The 17,694-nt window shown below is 36.1% G+C and overlaps 1 protein-coding gene across 1 annotated transcript in view; it reads left to right on the top strand.

Moving 5' to 3' along the window:
- The window catches only part of SPATA48 (spermatogenesis associated 48), a 54,701-nt gene that overhangs the window by 21,904 nt on the left and 15,103 nt on the right, over positions 1–17,694 (top strand). Inside the window, exons 3-7 of the mRNA XM_003268925.3 lie at positions 3,048–3,124; positions 7,389–7,524; positions 9,378–9,445; positions 13,901–13,942; positions 15,081–15,188. Coding sequence (XP_003268973.2) covers positions 3,048–3,124; positions 7,389–7,524; positions 9,378–9,445; positions 13,901–13,942; positions 15,081–15,188 — 431 coding nt within the window. The remainder of the gene's footprint in view (positions 1–3,047; positions 3,125–7,388; positions 7,525–9,377; positions 9,446–13,900; positions 13,943–15,080; positions 15,189–17,694) is intronic.

The following is a 17,694-nucleotide window of genomic DNA, read 5'->3' as shown; positions in this document are numbered from 1 at the left end:
AAAGTTTATGTCAGGAATGCAAGTATTCACTGACCATTAAAAATTAATCAATGTAATTTAACATACTAATGAAGTAAAGGAGAAAATTAATCATTTTGCTAGATATAGCTTTGAAGAATTTTTAAAAATATATAATGAACAGGTTTAAACACAGAATAGAAAAAAGTGAAAAAGGAAATCACAAACAGAAAAGTTAATTCTTCATAGGAATAGAAAAAATACTAAATTTATATGAAAACACAAAAGACCTAGAATAGCCAAAGCAATACTGTGCAAAATAAGAAAGCTAGAGACATCACACTTCCTGACTTCAAAATATACCACAAAGCTATAGTAACCAAACCAGCATGGTACTAGCATAAAACCAGACACAGAGACCAATGGAACAGATTAGGGAACCCACATATAAATCCACACAATTACAACCAACTCATCTTCAACAAAGGCTCCAGGAATACACAACAGGAAAAGGACAGTCTTTTCCATAAATTGTGCTGGGGAAACTGTATAGCCATCAGCACTAGAATGAAACTAGACCCTTACCTCCCACCATACACAAAAATCAAGTCAAAATGGGTTAAAGATTTAAGTCTAAGATCTGAAGCCCTGAAACTATTAGAAAAAAGGCATTAGGAAATGATCTAGGAAATTGGTCTGGTCAAATATATTTTGCGTAAGACCTCAAAAGCACAGTCAACAAAAGTAAAAATAGAAAAAAATGGGACTACATCAAGCTAAAAAGCTCTGTACAGCAAAAAAAAAAAAAAAAAAAAAAAAAGTTAAGAGACTACTCACAGAATGGGGAAAATATTTGCAAACTACCCGTCTGACAAAGGATTAATAACCAGAATGTATATAAAGACCTCAAACAACTCTACAGCTGTGTATATATATGTATGTCTTATTTTTATGTGTTATTCTGAAAAATGTCTATTAATATCTTTATATATATATATATACTGATTAAAAATGGGCAAAAGATATGAGTAGACATTTTTCAGAGTAAGACATAAAAATAGTCAACAGGTATATGAAAAAACGCTCAACATCACCAATCAGAGAAATGCACATCAAAACCACAATGAGGTATCATCTCACACCAGTTAAAATGTCTTTTATCAAAAAGTCAGGGAATAACAAGTGCTGGTGAGGATATGGAGAAAGGAAAACCTTCATTCACTGTTGGTAGAAATGTAAATTAGTACAGTCACTATGGAAAACAGTATGGAGGTTCCTCAAAAACCTAAAACTAGAAATACTATATGATTCAGTGATTCCACTACTGAGTATATATCCAAAAGAAAGGAAAACAATATATCGAAAAGATATCTGCATTCCCATGTTTACTGCAGCCCTATTCGCATTAGGCAAAATGTGGAATCAACCTAAGTGTCCATCAGTGGATGAATGAGTAGAGAAAATGTGGTATATATACACAATGGAATATTATTCAGCCATAAAAGAGAATAAAATTCTGTCATTTGTACCAACATGGATGGAACTGGAGGTCATTATGTTAAATGAAATAAGCCAACTATGTAAGGCAAATATTGCTTGTTCGCACTGATATATGAAAGCTAAAATGGTGGATCTCATGAAGATAGAGAGTAGATTTGTGGTTACCAGAGGCCAAGAAAGGGAATGTGGAGGGGGGATAAAGAGAGGCTGATTAATGGGTACAAATATACAGTTAGATTCAATAATTAAGACCGTGTTTGATATATCAGTGGGGTGACTATAGTTAACAATAATCTGTTGCATATTTCAAAATAACTAGAGGAGAAAAATTCATGTTTCTAGCATAAAGAAAAGATAGATATTTAAAGTGATGGATATTCCAGTTACTGATTTGATTTTTACTGATTATATGAATGTATCAAATTGTCACACTTACCCCCAAAATTTGTATATCTATTATATATCAATACAAATACATTTTAAAACTATGAAAGTTGATAGTGGTAGAATAGACGGTACATGCGGAAGTTAGAGATAAAGCAATGCAAAAATTAAGAGACATGAACCACAGAATGAAAAGTCCAGTATTTGTCTCATGGTAATTCTAAAAGAAGAGAATAATTATAATTCATTGACAGTAAATAGATAAAGATGGAGAACTATTTGATGAAAGTCATGAGTTTTTAAATGGAGGAAGTAGAACAAGTCCTGAGCCAGATGAACAAAAATATGGCCTCTCCTAAACAAATTATATTGAATCTGTAAAAAATCTCAAGACAAAGATAATGTCCTAAATATAAGCAGAGGGGAGGAAAACAGAATACCTGCAAACAATTAAACTCAGTGTATTTTAAAAGCAACAATACATCCTCGAAGTCAATGAGGTAAATTTGTTACTAAAAAAATCGTCACTAGAATTGAACTAGAATTCTGAACCCAAATTAGAACACTTTTCAAAACTGAGGGTGAATTAAAACCTAGAACTAGAAAAAGTTTACATTTATGAAAGAATTAACAAAAATTGAACTTCAGCAGAAAGAAAATGGAACCAAGTACCTAGGGGAGAAAAAACAAGTACAATAAAAAAGCAAAAGGAGGCAACGAATTGGTAAAATATCATTGAAAATTGAAATAAATAGTAGCCGTTAAAGATAATAATGATTATAACAATAATTAGTTAATTAATTTTGATAAAATAACTGGAAGATAGAGAAAAGTATCTCATAACTAATCTCCTTATGTTATTAGAAGAAAAGACAATACGTTTTAAAAATGTTTTAATTACATTGTGCTAAAACTAAGTATTTGCTGATGTTTCCAATTCAAGAGCTTTCTCTTAAGTTTTCACTTTTCATTAACTTTAATATACATTTTGTGAATTTTAATTTAATGATTATGACAATAAAACAATGTAAATTCCTTAAACAGGAGAGGAAAAGTAGGGAAGCATTAAATCTGGTCAATCCAAGAGGTGTGTGAAAGAAGAAATATGAAGAAAAAGGAACCCAAAAGAAAACATGATGACTAGAAAACAATAGCAATTTCCATTTATATTTGGTCTCTTTTAACTTATTTTTCATGCCTTCTAGGATGAACGTGAACCACTTGTTCAAACAAACAAGAAATGTAATGCAAAGGACTCATTTTACAAGTCCTCTACACAAAAGTAAGCAGTTTTCCAAGTGTAATTTTGATTTCGGAATATATTTCTTTTTCCTTTATGACACATCCTCTTTATGTCTACAATATCCTGGATCTTATGAGTGACCCAAAGAACATCAAACACAGACATTTACTGATATTGATTGCTAAAATAAACATTGAAGGAAGAGTCTTAAGGCACATCTATGCTTGATGGAAGAATAAAACCAAAACAGAAAGTAAATGGTCAAAGAGAGAGTGGGGGGATAAGAGTACAGCATCCTAGAAAGCCAAAACAGAGAAAGTTTAAAGGGGAGAATTCATTGACTCAGTCAACAAATATATTGGGTACCTATTACAAATCTATGTCTTAGACTATGAGCTACATCAGTGAGTAGGCAAAGGTCTCTGCTCTCACATCTCTCATTATAAAGGTGTATTGATCTGTTTTCACACTGCTAATAAAGATATACCCGAGACTGGGCAATTTATAAAGGAAAGAGATTTAATTGACACAGTTCCACATGGCTGGGGAGGCCTCACAATCATGGCAGAAGGCAAGGAGGAGCAAAGTTACGTCTTATATGGTGGCAGTCAAGAGAGCCTGTGCAGGACAACTCCCATTTGTAAAACCATCAGATCTTGTGAGATTTATTCACTATCAAGAGAATGGTATGGGGGAAACTGCCCCCATGATTCAATTATCTCCACCTGGCCCCACCCTAGACAGGTAAGGATTATTACAATTCAAGGTCAGATTTGGGTGGGGACACAGCCACACCATATCAAAAGGGAAACAGACAATAATAAACAAACACAGTAAATAGATCATATCTTAAAAAGTGACAGATAAGTCTATGAAGAAAAGGTAGAACAGGACAAAATCAGGAGTCCCACATGTACAGGGCAGCAGGCTTCAGTAATAAGTAAGAGGTGTGGGGAGGCCTCCCCAGGTGCTGAGGGGTATGTAGAAATTTGGAGGAGTTGAGAGAGCAGCCATGCAGAGACTTGGAGTGACTCTATACCCTGAAGAGGGAATATAGAGCAAAAGCCCAGGTCAGAAGTATGCTTAAGATGTTAAGGAAGAATAAAAGGCCAGGGTGCCTGGAGTAGGGTAACAGTAGGGTAAGAGGAGGGAGTAGCAAAAGGAGAGGTCAGAGAAGTGCTAAGAATCAGATCTTGTGGGACACTTCAAGCAATTTTAATTACCAGGACTGTCATTCTGAGTGACATGAGGCTTTAGCAGAGAAGTGGAAAGATCAGACTTATACATGAAGGTAATAATCATGGTGGCTGCTGTGATCAAAGTAGATTTTTACAGTGGAGAGAAGATGGAACACCAGTTAAGAGGTTATTGTTGTCATTTAGGACAGAGATAATGGTAGCTTGGGGGAGAGTGCTGGCAGAAAAATTTGTAAGCAACGGTTGAGTTCTGGATGTATGTTGAATGTAGAGCCAACACAATTTTCTGATTATGATGAATCTGGAGAAAAGAGGACTCAAAAATGATTCTAAGACTTTGGCCTATGCAGCTGGATGTACTGAGGTTGCCATTTCATAACAAGGTGAATGCAGTGGAGAAGTCAGTTTTACATACATTGAATATAAAGATGTTCATTAGACATCCAAGTGGATATGTCAAGTAGGCAGTGTGAAATATGGATTTGAAGTCTGAGGCAGAGGCCTGGGCCAGAGAAATCAACCTGGGTGTCATGGCTTATAGAAAGGTATGTAAAGCCACGGCACTGAATGAGAACACTAATGGAGAAGTATAGTCATACAGGCAAAGGGCACTGAGTCCTGGCATCTCGTTAAAAAAGAGAAAAAAAGAGGAGAAGCCAGCAATCGAGACTGAGAAGGAGCAACCAGTAAGGTAGGAGGAAGATGAAGAGTCTAGGTCCTGGAAGGCAGATTGAGGATGTGTTAAGGAAAGAGTAATGAATGCCTATTCACATCATGCAAATAGGTCAAGTGGGATGAGGCCCAAGAATGGATAATGGGGCTGACTATTGGATTTAGAATTCAGCAGAGTGATAGAGTGAAGGCCAAAACACATGGCATGACACAGACAAATGGATGAAGAGGGAAAGAGAGGCAGCAAAGAGAATAAAGAAATGACAACACGTGTGGACCTCAAAGCACTCCATATCTGCCCACTTTCTTTTCTTCACATATTTTGAACACTTCAGACAGGCTTCACATTTCAACTTCATTTTTTTTTTTCATTCAGATTGAAAGTATACCCATGACCAAACATAGTGTCATGAAACACATGTATGAATGCCTACTATCCAGGGGTGTTATGAAAACATTTAAAAACATGATATGAAGTTGGATTTCAAAGTATTAGAACAACATGAGGAAAAAGCCTTGTTCATCAGCCATCTTAGAATCCAACTCTTAAGACTAAAAACATACCTGCTTGCTGAACATGGGACCTTGGCATCCTCCATTCTTTTTCATCTCAATTTTCTCATCTTAAAAATGAAGGATGACAACTAAATGGCCCATAAATTCCTCTCTGACTTTTGGGTTTATTTCCCATTGTATTCTTATCTTGATTTTAATTTTAAAAATTCCAGTGATCATCTCAGAAACAGTTAATATTTTTATTAAGGTTGTGATACTTCACTCAGAATGGAAAAGTTTTATTATAAGACAAAGTATCAAATCATAGTATTAAGTAGTTTCTCTTTAAACATATAAAGTGTCCTTAGGGAAAAGTTTATTACCTTCATGGAAAATTCCATAAAATATTTATGAAATTTATCAGAGGCTCAAACAGTGAGGTATCTTTTAAGCTTTCATTGAACTCGCAGATTAATTTCTTACATACAACACTAGTCAGATATGTTAGAAAACATTTAAGACTTTGCTATGATTTAAAATATCTTATTATATTTAGTACTTCTATGACACTAATTTTAAGATAAGTAAGTTCAAAATGTATTCACACACAACAAGAACACTATGGACTCATCACAGATCTATTTAACTTTTCCAATATTATGTTTTTTAATTTTCACAGCATTCCTATGTGGTAGAGACAATTTTTGTATTGGTCCTTTTTCACTCTCGTATCATAAACACCTAGCACAAGGCTTGAAATATAGTCATCTCTGAACAGATATATGTTGAGGAAGTGAGAATCATTGGTAATTCTTTTAAAAATGACTTTGACTGACAGTGGGATTTTTTTTGGAAAGATATGCCTTGTCCATAGAATGGAAAGGTCAAGTTTCACACTAAGTGTGGATAGGGCAGGAGAAGGTCTGGGGATCCATCTGTCTTGTCAGAATATAGTCTTTAGAGTGAGGGTTGTATGGTTTTCACTCAGGATCCACTGTGTCTGTCATATATGCCTGTGAAAAAGAACAACTTTCAAAAGTCCAAAGATCCCCATATTTGTGTGTGTGTGTGTGTGTGTAGGTGTGTGTGTTTAAAATAATTGCAAGTCATAAGATGGCTGAAGCCCTTCAACCATGCTAAAAAACTTGTACAATTTGGCTCATTAGTGTGGAATAGTGGGAATGTTGCTGAATCTTAGAAGGCAGATTATTTTTGCAAGGGAGAATCCTGACTTTGACCAATAGCTGACCTTAAGCAAAGGAAATCAGTTTTCTAAGCCATAGTTTATTTGTAAATTAATGGTATTCTCTGAAGGTCAAATGAGCGTTTTTTTGGAAACTGTAAGATGTATATAAGTTTTCTACTTCTGCATGACAGACTGCAGGAATTTAGCAGCTTCTGTTATCTAGCAGTCCTGTAGGTCAGACGTCTAGGTATGTCCCAACTGGGTTCACTGTTTAGGGTTCCCTAAAGCTGGAATCAAGGTGTCAGCTGAGATTTGGTTCTCGTCTTCCGGGATCATTCAGGTTGTTGACAGAATTCCGTTCATTGTGGCTATAGGACTGATATTTGTTTCTTCAAGGGCAGACAAAGAGCATGTGTTGCTATTTTGTGTCTCTTTTTAGAGCTTGCTTGCTTAGGTTGGGCCTATTCAGGAAAATCCTACCTTCTGATTAACTCAAGTTCAACCAATTAGGGACCTTTACTACATGTACCAATCTCTTGGGGCATATAAAATCACATAACACAGGAGTACTACCTCATCATTATCACTTGCTCTGCCTACTGTCCGGAGGAGGTGATTATATATGGTATACACACCAAGGGGCAGGTATCCTCGGGGTCATCTTTGGATTCTTCTTATCATAGTATAATATTGTTATAAACTTTACCAATTGAATATGCTTTTCATAAGATGTTCCTATTTAATAACTTCATAGAGCTTATGAAGATGTTCCTTGGGATAAGATGCTACCACCAAAACTTCCAGAACAAACAACATTGGAAAAAGCCGCTGACCCCATCTCACAGTGTTTTACTCTGAAAAGATATAAAGGGGTGCCAGCAATAACTCAGGTCAGCAGACTTCTCTGAGCAATAATGTATTTCTCATTGTTATTGAAATGAGTTCTAAAACTAAGTCAAAATAATACTTATTTTATTGTTAACAATACCTAAGGAAGTAAATTTATGTAAGATAAGTAAATATACACACACTCACACACACACACACACACACACATATGGAGTTGAAATTTCCATAATTGTACAAGTTATTGATGACTGCAAATACTTTGACTTTTTCAATATTCAAAATTTTGTTGATTATATAAAGACTACCTCTTTCTCAAATGTCATTTGCAATGACTGTGTTTATTTCTGGAATTGCAAGAGAATGAGTAAATAACGAAGAAGACAGAAATAGTTTTACCAGATAACCTATGCTGAAGATGGTTCTTCACATAGGATCTAGATCTTAGCTCTGTACTTTTCATGGCAAAAAGAGAAGATCCATAGATTGCTGTCTGATGTTGTCACTTGTTACGTGATAAAACAAAGCATACCAACTTTTCAGTAGTGACACTCATTCTTTTCATTTCCGAGTATCAAGAAGAATTTATCATGGGAATTATCATATCTATGCCATAGCCAGAGAAATTTTCGTAATGTGTGAATCTGTTTGTGTTACTCCACTGATTAAACCCATCCTTTTTTATTTAAAAAAAATCCATACTCCTTGACATGACACAGACCCAATTCTCCATTATTTGCCCATGGCTCCCTCCTTAGCTTCATCCCTGCCCCATTCTCGTCTTCTTACTGTTCCTCTTCATTGCCCAAACATCACCCCATACTGTACTCTGTCCTTTCTCTGCTGAGCTTCTCTCAAGTCCTCAAGTTTCCCATGCTCGTTTCCAGGTTGTGTGCTTTTCAAAGAGTGTTTCACTGCCTTCATCACTCTCCCTATTTATGCTAGATGAATCTCAAGAATTCAGGTCTTATTGTAGCCCTCACTTTTGACCTCCCAACACTGAATTAGATGTCTCAGCTCTGTGCTTGCAAAGTACCTTCTACTTCCATTGATTCCTTTATCTTTTTGTGGCACTTCTCACTGCTTAGGAGTCTGGTTAAGCCCTTGGGCTTTTCCCATAATGAAGTTTTTGAGTACATAAAATCCATAGGATTAAAAGGAAAATCAATTATATTGAAACACAGCTCTTAATATAGATCCCAAGAGGTCCGCTGATGATAGGTTAAGAAGCCTATATTTTCTCGTAAAATTTATTCAGCTTTTACAGAGAACAATGATAATAAAAGAGGAAAAACATGACTTTAATATAAAGACTCAAACCTGAGATTTTTCACATAGAAAAAGTGAATTAAAATAAAAAAATATATGGTTTCATCTAGCTAATTTTAAAGGATCTCTAAACTACTTTAAAATATTTTTATACCTGTGAAAGTTGGTCCTTTCATTACACATTCCTTGGCGTTAAATTCTACTAGCATCCAAAGTCCTTCTTGGGCCAGATGAGATTCAAAGCTTAGGATCTAGGCTGGTTTGGAAGTGGGAGACTGGCCTGGGTTTGCAGAGAGTAGACTACAGTGGATCCAAATCAGAACAGTAGCTAACGATGAAAACTAAAATCAGACTTTCCACATGGGTTTCGGTATGGAAACAGGTGGATAATGAGACAGATTCCAGCTGTGAGAAAACAAATTGAAATTGGAATTCTGAGACCAGATCAAAGACCATGAGTGGCTTCAGACTGAATCCATGAAGTGCTAGCGAAGCTTGGAGAGTGCGTTTCCTAGAGAGCCTGGGGCATAGCTATGATGTAGAAAGGACTGTCAAGAGGACAGGAGCTTATCCACCAGAAATTATAACGTGCTCATTAACTGTCATGGATTTTGATGATTATTTTTAGATGGTTGGTGAGCTCTGGGACAGATTTCAAACAAGATCTTTCTTGGCACCAGTCAAACCAATTAATTTGTAAGTTTTATCTCCTAAAGTTCTCACACTAGGTTTCTCACTATCATGTATTGTAATTAAGAAGCTGATGCTGTAGCCCTTGGCTTAGAGGGGTGGGTGAGGGATATGTTCTCTGATGGAGAGCATCCCAGGGACCCCTTGCCTCACATCCTTAGGGCTGGGAAGATGACCCGAATCCCAGGGCAGTTGCTCAGTGTGCCTACTTCCTTTACTTTCTCTTTACCTTCCTAACATTTCAAATATTGGATGTACCATAACCATTTCGGAAAACTGAGTGCAGTGACTCATACTTGTAATTGGAGCACTTTGGGAAGCCAAGGTGGGAGAATTACTTGAGCCCAGGAGGTAGAGACCACCCTGGGTGGTCTGTAATTGAAATTGAGTTGTAATTTCTCTTTTGTAGACATGGTAAGACCCTATCTCTACAAAAATAAAAAAAAATAAAAATTAATTGGCCAAGAGGGATGGTGATGCACCTGTAGTCCCAACTACTCAGGAGGCTGAGGCAGGAGGATCCCCTGAGCCCAGAAGTTCCAGGCAGCACTGAGCCGTGATTGCACCACTGCATTCCAGCCTGGGTGACACAGCAAGATCCTGCCTTAAAAAATAAATAAATAGGCCGGGCATGGTGGCTCATGCCTGTAATCCCAGGGAGGCCTAGGCAGCGGATCACCTGAGGTCAGGAGTTTGAAGCCAGCCTGGCCAACATGGTGAAACCCCACCCGTAATCCCAGCTACTTGGGAGGCTGAGGCAGGAGAATCGCTTGGATCCAGGAGGAAGAGATTGCAGTGAGCTGAGATCATGCCACTGCACTCCAGCCTAGGCGATGAGCGAGACTCCATCTCAAATAAATAAATAAATAAATAAATACAATAATATAAAATAGGGAGGGCTTTACAAACAATTTGATATAAACAATTATGATATTGCTAAAATCCAAAGTCTTTATATAAAATAGATTATACATTATTTTCTATCAATTTTTGTATTATATAGTTACTTTGTGTTCTATTCATGTTAGAAACTATGGTTTTATTACTACTACTTCCTTACATGTAATTTTCACATTTAGTCTAAAAAAACTTGGTGTTTCTGCCTTTGAAAACATCACAATATTGTCTGTTCCTTTTTGCTCCTAACACAACCCACAACACAGGTTATCATCTTTGTTTTTATTTTGTATTCATTTTTGAATATTTTATGTACACAAAAATGTATAAGAATATGATATAGTCTGTGTGTCTGCTCCCCAACTTTAGAAATAAAATATTACTTACACGATGGAAAATTTCTATATATTTTTTTCTAAGCACATCTATCTTCCTCGGGGAGCATGACTAGTATTCTGGATTTGACGTTTCACATTTTCATGCATGCTTATAATTTTTTAAAACATATGTGTTATTGTTAACCAATATATGGAATTGTGTTCTTTGTTTATAAACCCAGTATTAGTGGTATCATACATATATTTATGCAACTTTATATTTTTGTTCATATGAAAAATTACATATGAGGAAGTAATCCTAATAAAGTCATAGTTTCTAACATTAATAGAACACAAAGTAACTATATGATACAAAAATTGATAGAAAATAATTTACATTATTTAATTTCACATTATTTAATTTACACAAAATTTATATTTGTGTTTGTAAGATTCATACCTCTTGACATCTGTGTTTCTAGGAGTTTGTTTTCACCATTGTAGAGTCTTCCTTTAAATGGATGTGCCAAAAATTATTCATCCATTCTCGTAATTATTTTCTGATTTTTATTACAGTTGGTACAGTGCCCACATACCTTCACATACCTAAGTGTAGAAATATTTCTGAGTTTCATATACTCATTTATGTCTAGAATTGTTGGGTCATGTGATGTGTACTTCTCTGCTTTTTAGATATTGGTATGTTCTTCTCCAAATGAGTTTCAACAATGGAATCTCCCATTATAAGTGCTTGGGCTCCCATTACTGCACATCACAGCCAGTGTTTAGAATTTCCAGACTAAAAAAAAAATCCAGTCTAATGAATAACAAATTGTGCTCCATTATAATTTTAGTTTACATCTACCTGATTACTAACGATCAGTTTTTGCAAATTTATGACCTGTTTGAGTTTTCACATCTGTAACTTGCCTGCTTATATATTTTGTCCCTTTTGCTGTTGGGTTTTTACTTATTGATTGTCACAACTTTTCTGTTCAATATTCTGGGTAAAAATCCTTTCTTGGTAATATAAATCAAAGTATCCCCTTCTAGTCTGTGACTTTTTTATTTTAAGACTTTTCTATTTTTGCTTATCTGAAGTTTTGAATTTTACTGTAACTAAATTCATCAATATTTTTCTTCAGGTTTTGTTGTTTTTGTGAAGATTTTAATGAGTGTTTCCCTGCCTTGAAATAATAAAGATATCCTCCTTTTATAACTTTTTTCTAAAATATTCAAAGTTTTGCTTTTCACATTTATTATTTTTAAAGCATTGATTATTACTTATGATAAGAGCTAGGGATCCATTTTCCCAACATAAATAAGCAATTATGCTAGTTCAGTTTAATGAGAGGATCTTACTAAATAGTTTAATGAGTGATTTGTAGGCCTTTTGGCTAAAGCCTGTGAGTGCTGAGTCACAATCAGCATTTTGCAAAAATGAAGTTGAATAGGAAATATAAAAGTGAATCACATGGAATTTTAAAATGGAACTATGTATTTTTCAATAACTACTGTGGGCAATTATGAAGAATAGCATGAGACAGACAGACATCACATACGAAAAACACATGCCACTCCAGAAAAAATTATTCATTCCATCTTTTGCTCCATGGAATTTCATCTGATTTTCTGGTTTTTAGATGATCAATTTGATCATCACCTCAGTGGAATGGTTAATCTTATATATTTAACTTTCTATTTACCTAATCCAAATTAAATTTAAAGCAAAATGCAGGAGATATTGGTCCACACCAAAATTAGTGAGAGTTTTTGCTAAATTTTAATGATCGAAAATCAATATCAAGGATACCATTTTTAAAATCTTTAACAATTGCACCACTTCAATAAAAGTAGTATAAAGTGATCTTTAAAGGGGATTTTTTTTTGGTAATTGGTAGAAAAAAGAATGAAATGGAAATACACAACACTGTACTCAAGTCTGACTGCTGGGTCTAGAAATGCAAATAGTGACAGTACGGAGAAGAATATTGAGTCTTTTCAGAAAACTACCATTTTATTGAACCATATCTAAAAATGATGCGTAAGATTTTTGATAAAAATTATTTAAAGTATGGTTTTGCCAAATGTGTAAAATACCCCACTATAGACCCCAACGTGTAAATTGAATGGTAATCATTTAAATAAAAGATTGAAATATTTAAAAATTTAAGATTATTGGCCAGGTGTGGGGGCTCACACCTGTAATCCCAGCACTTTGGGAGGCCGAGGCGGGCAGATCACGAGGTCAGGAGATCGAGACCATCCTGGCCAACATGGTGAAACCCCGTCTCTACTAAAAATGCAAAAATTAGCTGGGTGTGGTGGCACGTGCCTGTAATCACAGCTACTCGAGAGGCTGAGGCAGGAGAATCACTTGAACCTGGGAGACGGAGGTTGTAGTGAGCCAAGATTGCGCCACTGCACTCCAGCCTAGGTGACTAGAGTGAGACACCATCTCAAAAAAAAAAAACAAAAAAAAGATTCTTGTTCATATAGCAAGCTGAAGTTGATGACAATCCCATTTGAATACCATTTTTAAAATGTAATTTTTTTCTACTAATTCTTAACATGTGAATGTTAGTTCTAAAACTTTATTGGTATATTGGTATTTTTAATTTACATATCATGTGGTAAAATGGCAAATAGCTCTAGGAGATGATAATTTTTTTATTCCAGTTTACATAGATCCACTTAATTTGTTGATTTTAAGTCAGCTGGCAAATGAAAAGCTATGTGGGTTAGTCAGCACTGCCACATCTCAGAATTCTTCAGCATACTATTCACAGTGGAAGCCGCCTATATGTAAATGTTCCTTCCAAGAGCTCACACAAAAACCTATATGTGAGCGTTTATAACAGCTTTATTCATAATCTCCAAAACCTAGAAACAACCAAGATGCCCTTCAGCAGGTAAATAGATAAAGATACTAGAGTATGCCCATACAATGGAATACTACTCAGCAATGTAAAAGAACAAACACAACACACACAATATAAATGAATCTGAAATACATTTTGAAAGCAGCCAGACCCAAAAGTTTATTATATGGTTCCATTTATTTGACATTCTGGAGAAAGCAAACTACATCCTTAAATAGTCTCTGTTTAAAATCACAGACCTTTAAAGGACAATTCCTATGAGATATCTGTGAAGGCTTTTGTACTAATTAGAGAAATACTGTAATAATTTGATGTTTATTAACTTAATATAAATAACCCAGTTGCCTCTCTTCTCTTTTTTGAAGTGTGAGTTCAAGTTCTAGAAGTAAATATATTCCTCTCTATACGTAAGTAATGTTGCTCAGTCTTGTAAAAAAAATTTTAGATTTATATTTTGGTTGTAGTTGCTTTCAGCTCATGCATGTTGTATTCACTTTTTAAGACAACTTATATATTGTAACACATTTCTAATGTTCATGTGGCACACAGTGCCTGTTTAATGTCAGAATCCCATGTAAGGTTTGATTTTGATGAAAGAAAGAAAGAAAAGAAAGAAACAAAGAAGGAAGGAAGGAAGGAAGGAAGGAAGGAAGGAAGGAAGGAAGGAAGGAAGGAAGGAAGGAAAGAGAGAAAGAGTGGTATTTTTCTGTTTTTCCAAATAGGTTACCTTTTGAAATAAAATTCCTTGGATGCTACTACTATTGAGTGTTATGAATCACGAAAACTGTTATAATTGCAGAAGGGATGAGATGCTCATTAACAGTGAAGTGCAGGAAATATCACCTCTTATTTTCTACGTTTAATGCCAGCTTTCCATGGATGGCAAAAAAAGTACATTATCTGCCAGTTGGGGTCTTCTGGTTTTTAGATGGAAGAAGAACCTTGAGACAAAGTAGATCCAAGAATATGGAGGAGGGATCTGGACCTTTAGTCCTGGCCCACCCCTCCCATTATTCGGCCTCTTCTGCTCTGCAATTGACTAGTGTTTCTACCAGTGGCCCCAGAAGTCCTTGAAACGCTCTGATTGACATTAACTCAGCCTCTCAACTTTCTTTCAGGCCCAAGGGCACGTGGCTTGTTGCCCAAGCTCCTCTGCACCTGTGAGGGTTTCCATCCACCAGGAGCCTTATAATCTCTGGCACACACCCGCCTCTTCCTTGCCCAGCCTCCGGCCGGTCTCTAGAGGAGTTGTGCTGGGGCTGCAGGAACAGCCCGCTTCTTTGTTCAGAAACACAAAACAGCCCTTACTGTCACTCTGGCTCAAACTTAAGATCAAGGAGCATGGTACCGCTCATTCTGAAGAAGAGAAAATCATCTTTATATTTTTTAAGGAAAATTGTTCTATCATTATGCTTTACATTTTGCATTTTGAGCCTTTGATCTACTTTGGCGAATAAATTTCCTTTGGAAGTTAGAATATTGTTCAATGGTTTATTCTGTTTCTTATAAAGAAATATATGCCTTCTTTCCTTTCCACTCTAACAGTGGTCATGTGCAATCTACAAATGCTGATGATGTTGACAACCCCTTGGGAGACATGGCATCGCTAGCCAAGCAGCGGTGCTCTAAGCCTCTTTATACAAACACAAGTCGGTGAGTTCCATTCCTGATTATTTCCCTTGTTTTATTACTAAGGATGAAACATGATGATGGACTTTACTATAAATGAAGGAATTTAAACGTGGCTTTTATTGAACATAGCTGAAGAAGAAAGATACCTGCTTCCTAAAAGAAATGTGGTTTGTCACAAAGGAGATTTTGGGGATTGACTCACTTGGGGCCCTTGAGCAAGTCACTTCATCTCTGTGACTTCAGTTTCTTCATCTGAAACTTGTTAGAAAAAAATGCCACCAAGCGAGGTGATCGTGGGGGAATCAATAATGTTTGTAAAGTATCTGAGACACGGCAGATCACTAACAGAGAGGAATCACTTTTTTTTTTTTTTTTTTTTTTGAGACGGAGTCTCGCTCAGTCTCCCAGGCTGGAGTGCAACGGTGCAATCTCGGCTCACTGCAAACTCCGCCTCCTGGGTTCACGCCATTCTCCTGCCTCATCCTCCCAAGTAGCTGGGACTACAGGCGCCTGCCATCATGCCAGGCTAATTTTTTGTATTTTTAGTAGAGACGGGGTTTCACCGTGTTAGCCAGGATGTTCTCGATCTCCTGACCTTGTGATCCGCCCGCCTCGGCTTCCCAAAGTGCTGGGATTACAGGCGTGAACCACCGCGCCTGGCCGAGAGGAATCACTTTTACACGTAGGAACTTGAAGGCTGTCGTGCTGTGCTTCGTCCTGAGGAAGGAGTCAGTGGGCTGGATTCTTCCATACATTCTGCAAGGAAATCATTGCTATTACACATAATAATTCTAAAAATCTAAAGGAAGCATATAGGAAGAAAGCCAATTTAAAATATTCTTCAGGCACAACAATTTAGGATTGTTTCTTCTTTGATACGTATATCTAAATCTTGAAATGTTGTATGAAATATTCTTTCTGTAGAATCAAAACATATTCTTTGGGGTCATTTCTTCAAAGAGAGTGAAGAGCAGTATGGCAGCATTTTAAAGATTTGGTGTAGAAATGAACCACTTAACTTTAATAAATTTGGGCATATAGCATTCCTACCTCATCTTGCTGTTAATTTCTGTTTTTAAGCAAATGATATTTTGAGCGAATCATATAAAAGAATTGAAGACATTAACTGTACTTATCTGATTTGGGCACTAGAGGGCCTCCAAGGTTGCAAAGATTCTTCTTTTGATTTGCTTTCAATTTTTAACGGAATCTTAACCTGTTAACACAAAGAAATGTTTTTCATTTTTATTTACAAAATATTTATAGACACAGAAAGATATAGTGTCACATATAACATATCAAATAACATAAGTAAACTTTACTCCTGTGTATCCCCTACCTAGTAACATACAGAATCTTACTCAAATCTTTTCAACCATGTGTGTGGCCCCAATCTCATTGCTCATGCTTCTGCGTCCCCAGCTCAGACGTCATACTCGTTAGACTTTATGCCTTTCTTTTGCTTACTTTTCTTTCTAGTTTTGATACATACATATGAATCTCTAAACAAATTATTATGTAGTTTCCACAATACTGCTTGAGCTAAAAAACAAAGTACAGGAGAATACAAACAATATGATGTCATTTGCATATGAGCACATGTGCTTACTTTGTGCCAAGTAAGCAATAGAGAGCCATTCTATTGAAAGCAAATATGTCTCTTCTTGAATTTTTTTCATCTTAAAGTTTCTTGAAGAGAAATGGCTTTATGATAGTATATTTAGGGTCCTTTTTAATGATTGGTGGCACTTAATCATGGCTGGGAAGCCCTGCTATACCCCTGCCTTTTCAGTGAAAGCCATTTTTTTTTTTTTTTTTTTGAGACAAGAGTCTCACTCTGTCACCCAGGCTGAAGTGCAGTGGCGTGATCTCGGCTCACTGCAACCTCTGCCTCCCGGGTTCAAGTGATTCTCCTGCATCAGCCTCCTGAGTAGCAGGGATTACAGGTGCACACCACCATGTCTGGCTAATTTTTTGTATTTTTAGTAGAGATGGGGGTTTCGCCATGTTGGCCAGGCTGGTCTCGAACTCCTGACCTCAAGTGATCCGCCCACCTCAACCTCCCAAAGTGCTGGGATTAAGGTGTCAGCCACCACACCCGGCCCAAAAGCCATATTTCAGGCAAAGGTCAAGGCCATTTACTCTCTAGTTCAAGTGGTTTCAGCATTGGAATCACCAATTTTTCTACAGGGCAAAAGTTTTAAAAATTTCCTTCATCAGTTGATTTTGTTTTATGGTTACTAAGTCATCTGACATGCCCTGTGTTTTTTATATTGGTAGTGATTGTGCTAATAGCTTAAAAATAGTAGTTTTTATTGTTATTGTAGAACTGAATCTGATCATTAAAGAAAAAGTATAGAAATATTAGTAACAATGACAATATAACCAAACTCTTACACATAATCATTATTAACATTTTGGCATATTTCTATCTGTCATACACACTTCTAGTCTTGCTTTTGTATATTTATATAGCTATGATCACACTACACAGAACATGTTTACCGCCATAACATTACCACATAAT

Source organism: Nomascus leucogenys, chromosome 17 (genome assembly GCF_006542625.1).
Source record: "Nomascus leucogenys isolate Asia chromosome 17, Asia_NLE_v1, whole genome shotgun sequence".
In the NCBI taxonomy this organism is placed as follows: domain Eukaryota; kingdom Metazoa; phylum Chordata; class Mammalia; order Primates; family Hylobatidae; genus Nomascus; species Nomascus leucogenys.
This window is presented reverse-complemented; position numbering and strand designations above follow the sequence as displayed.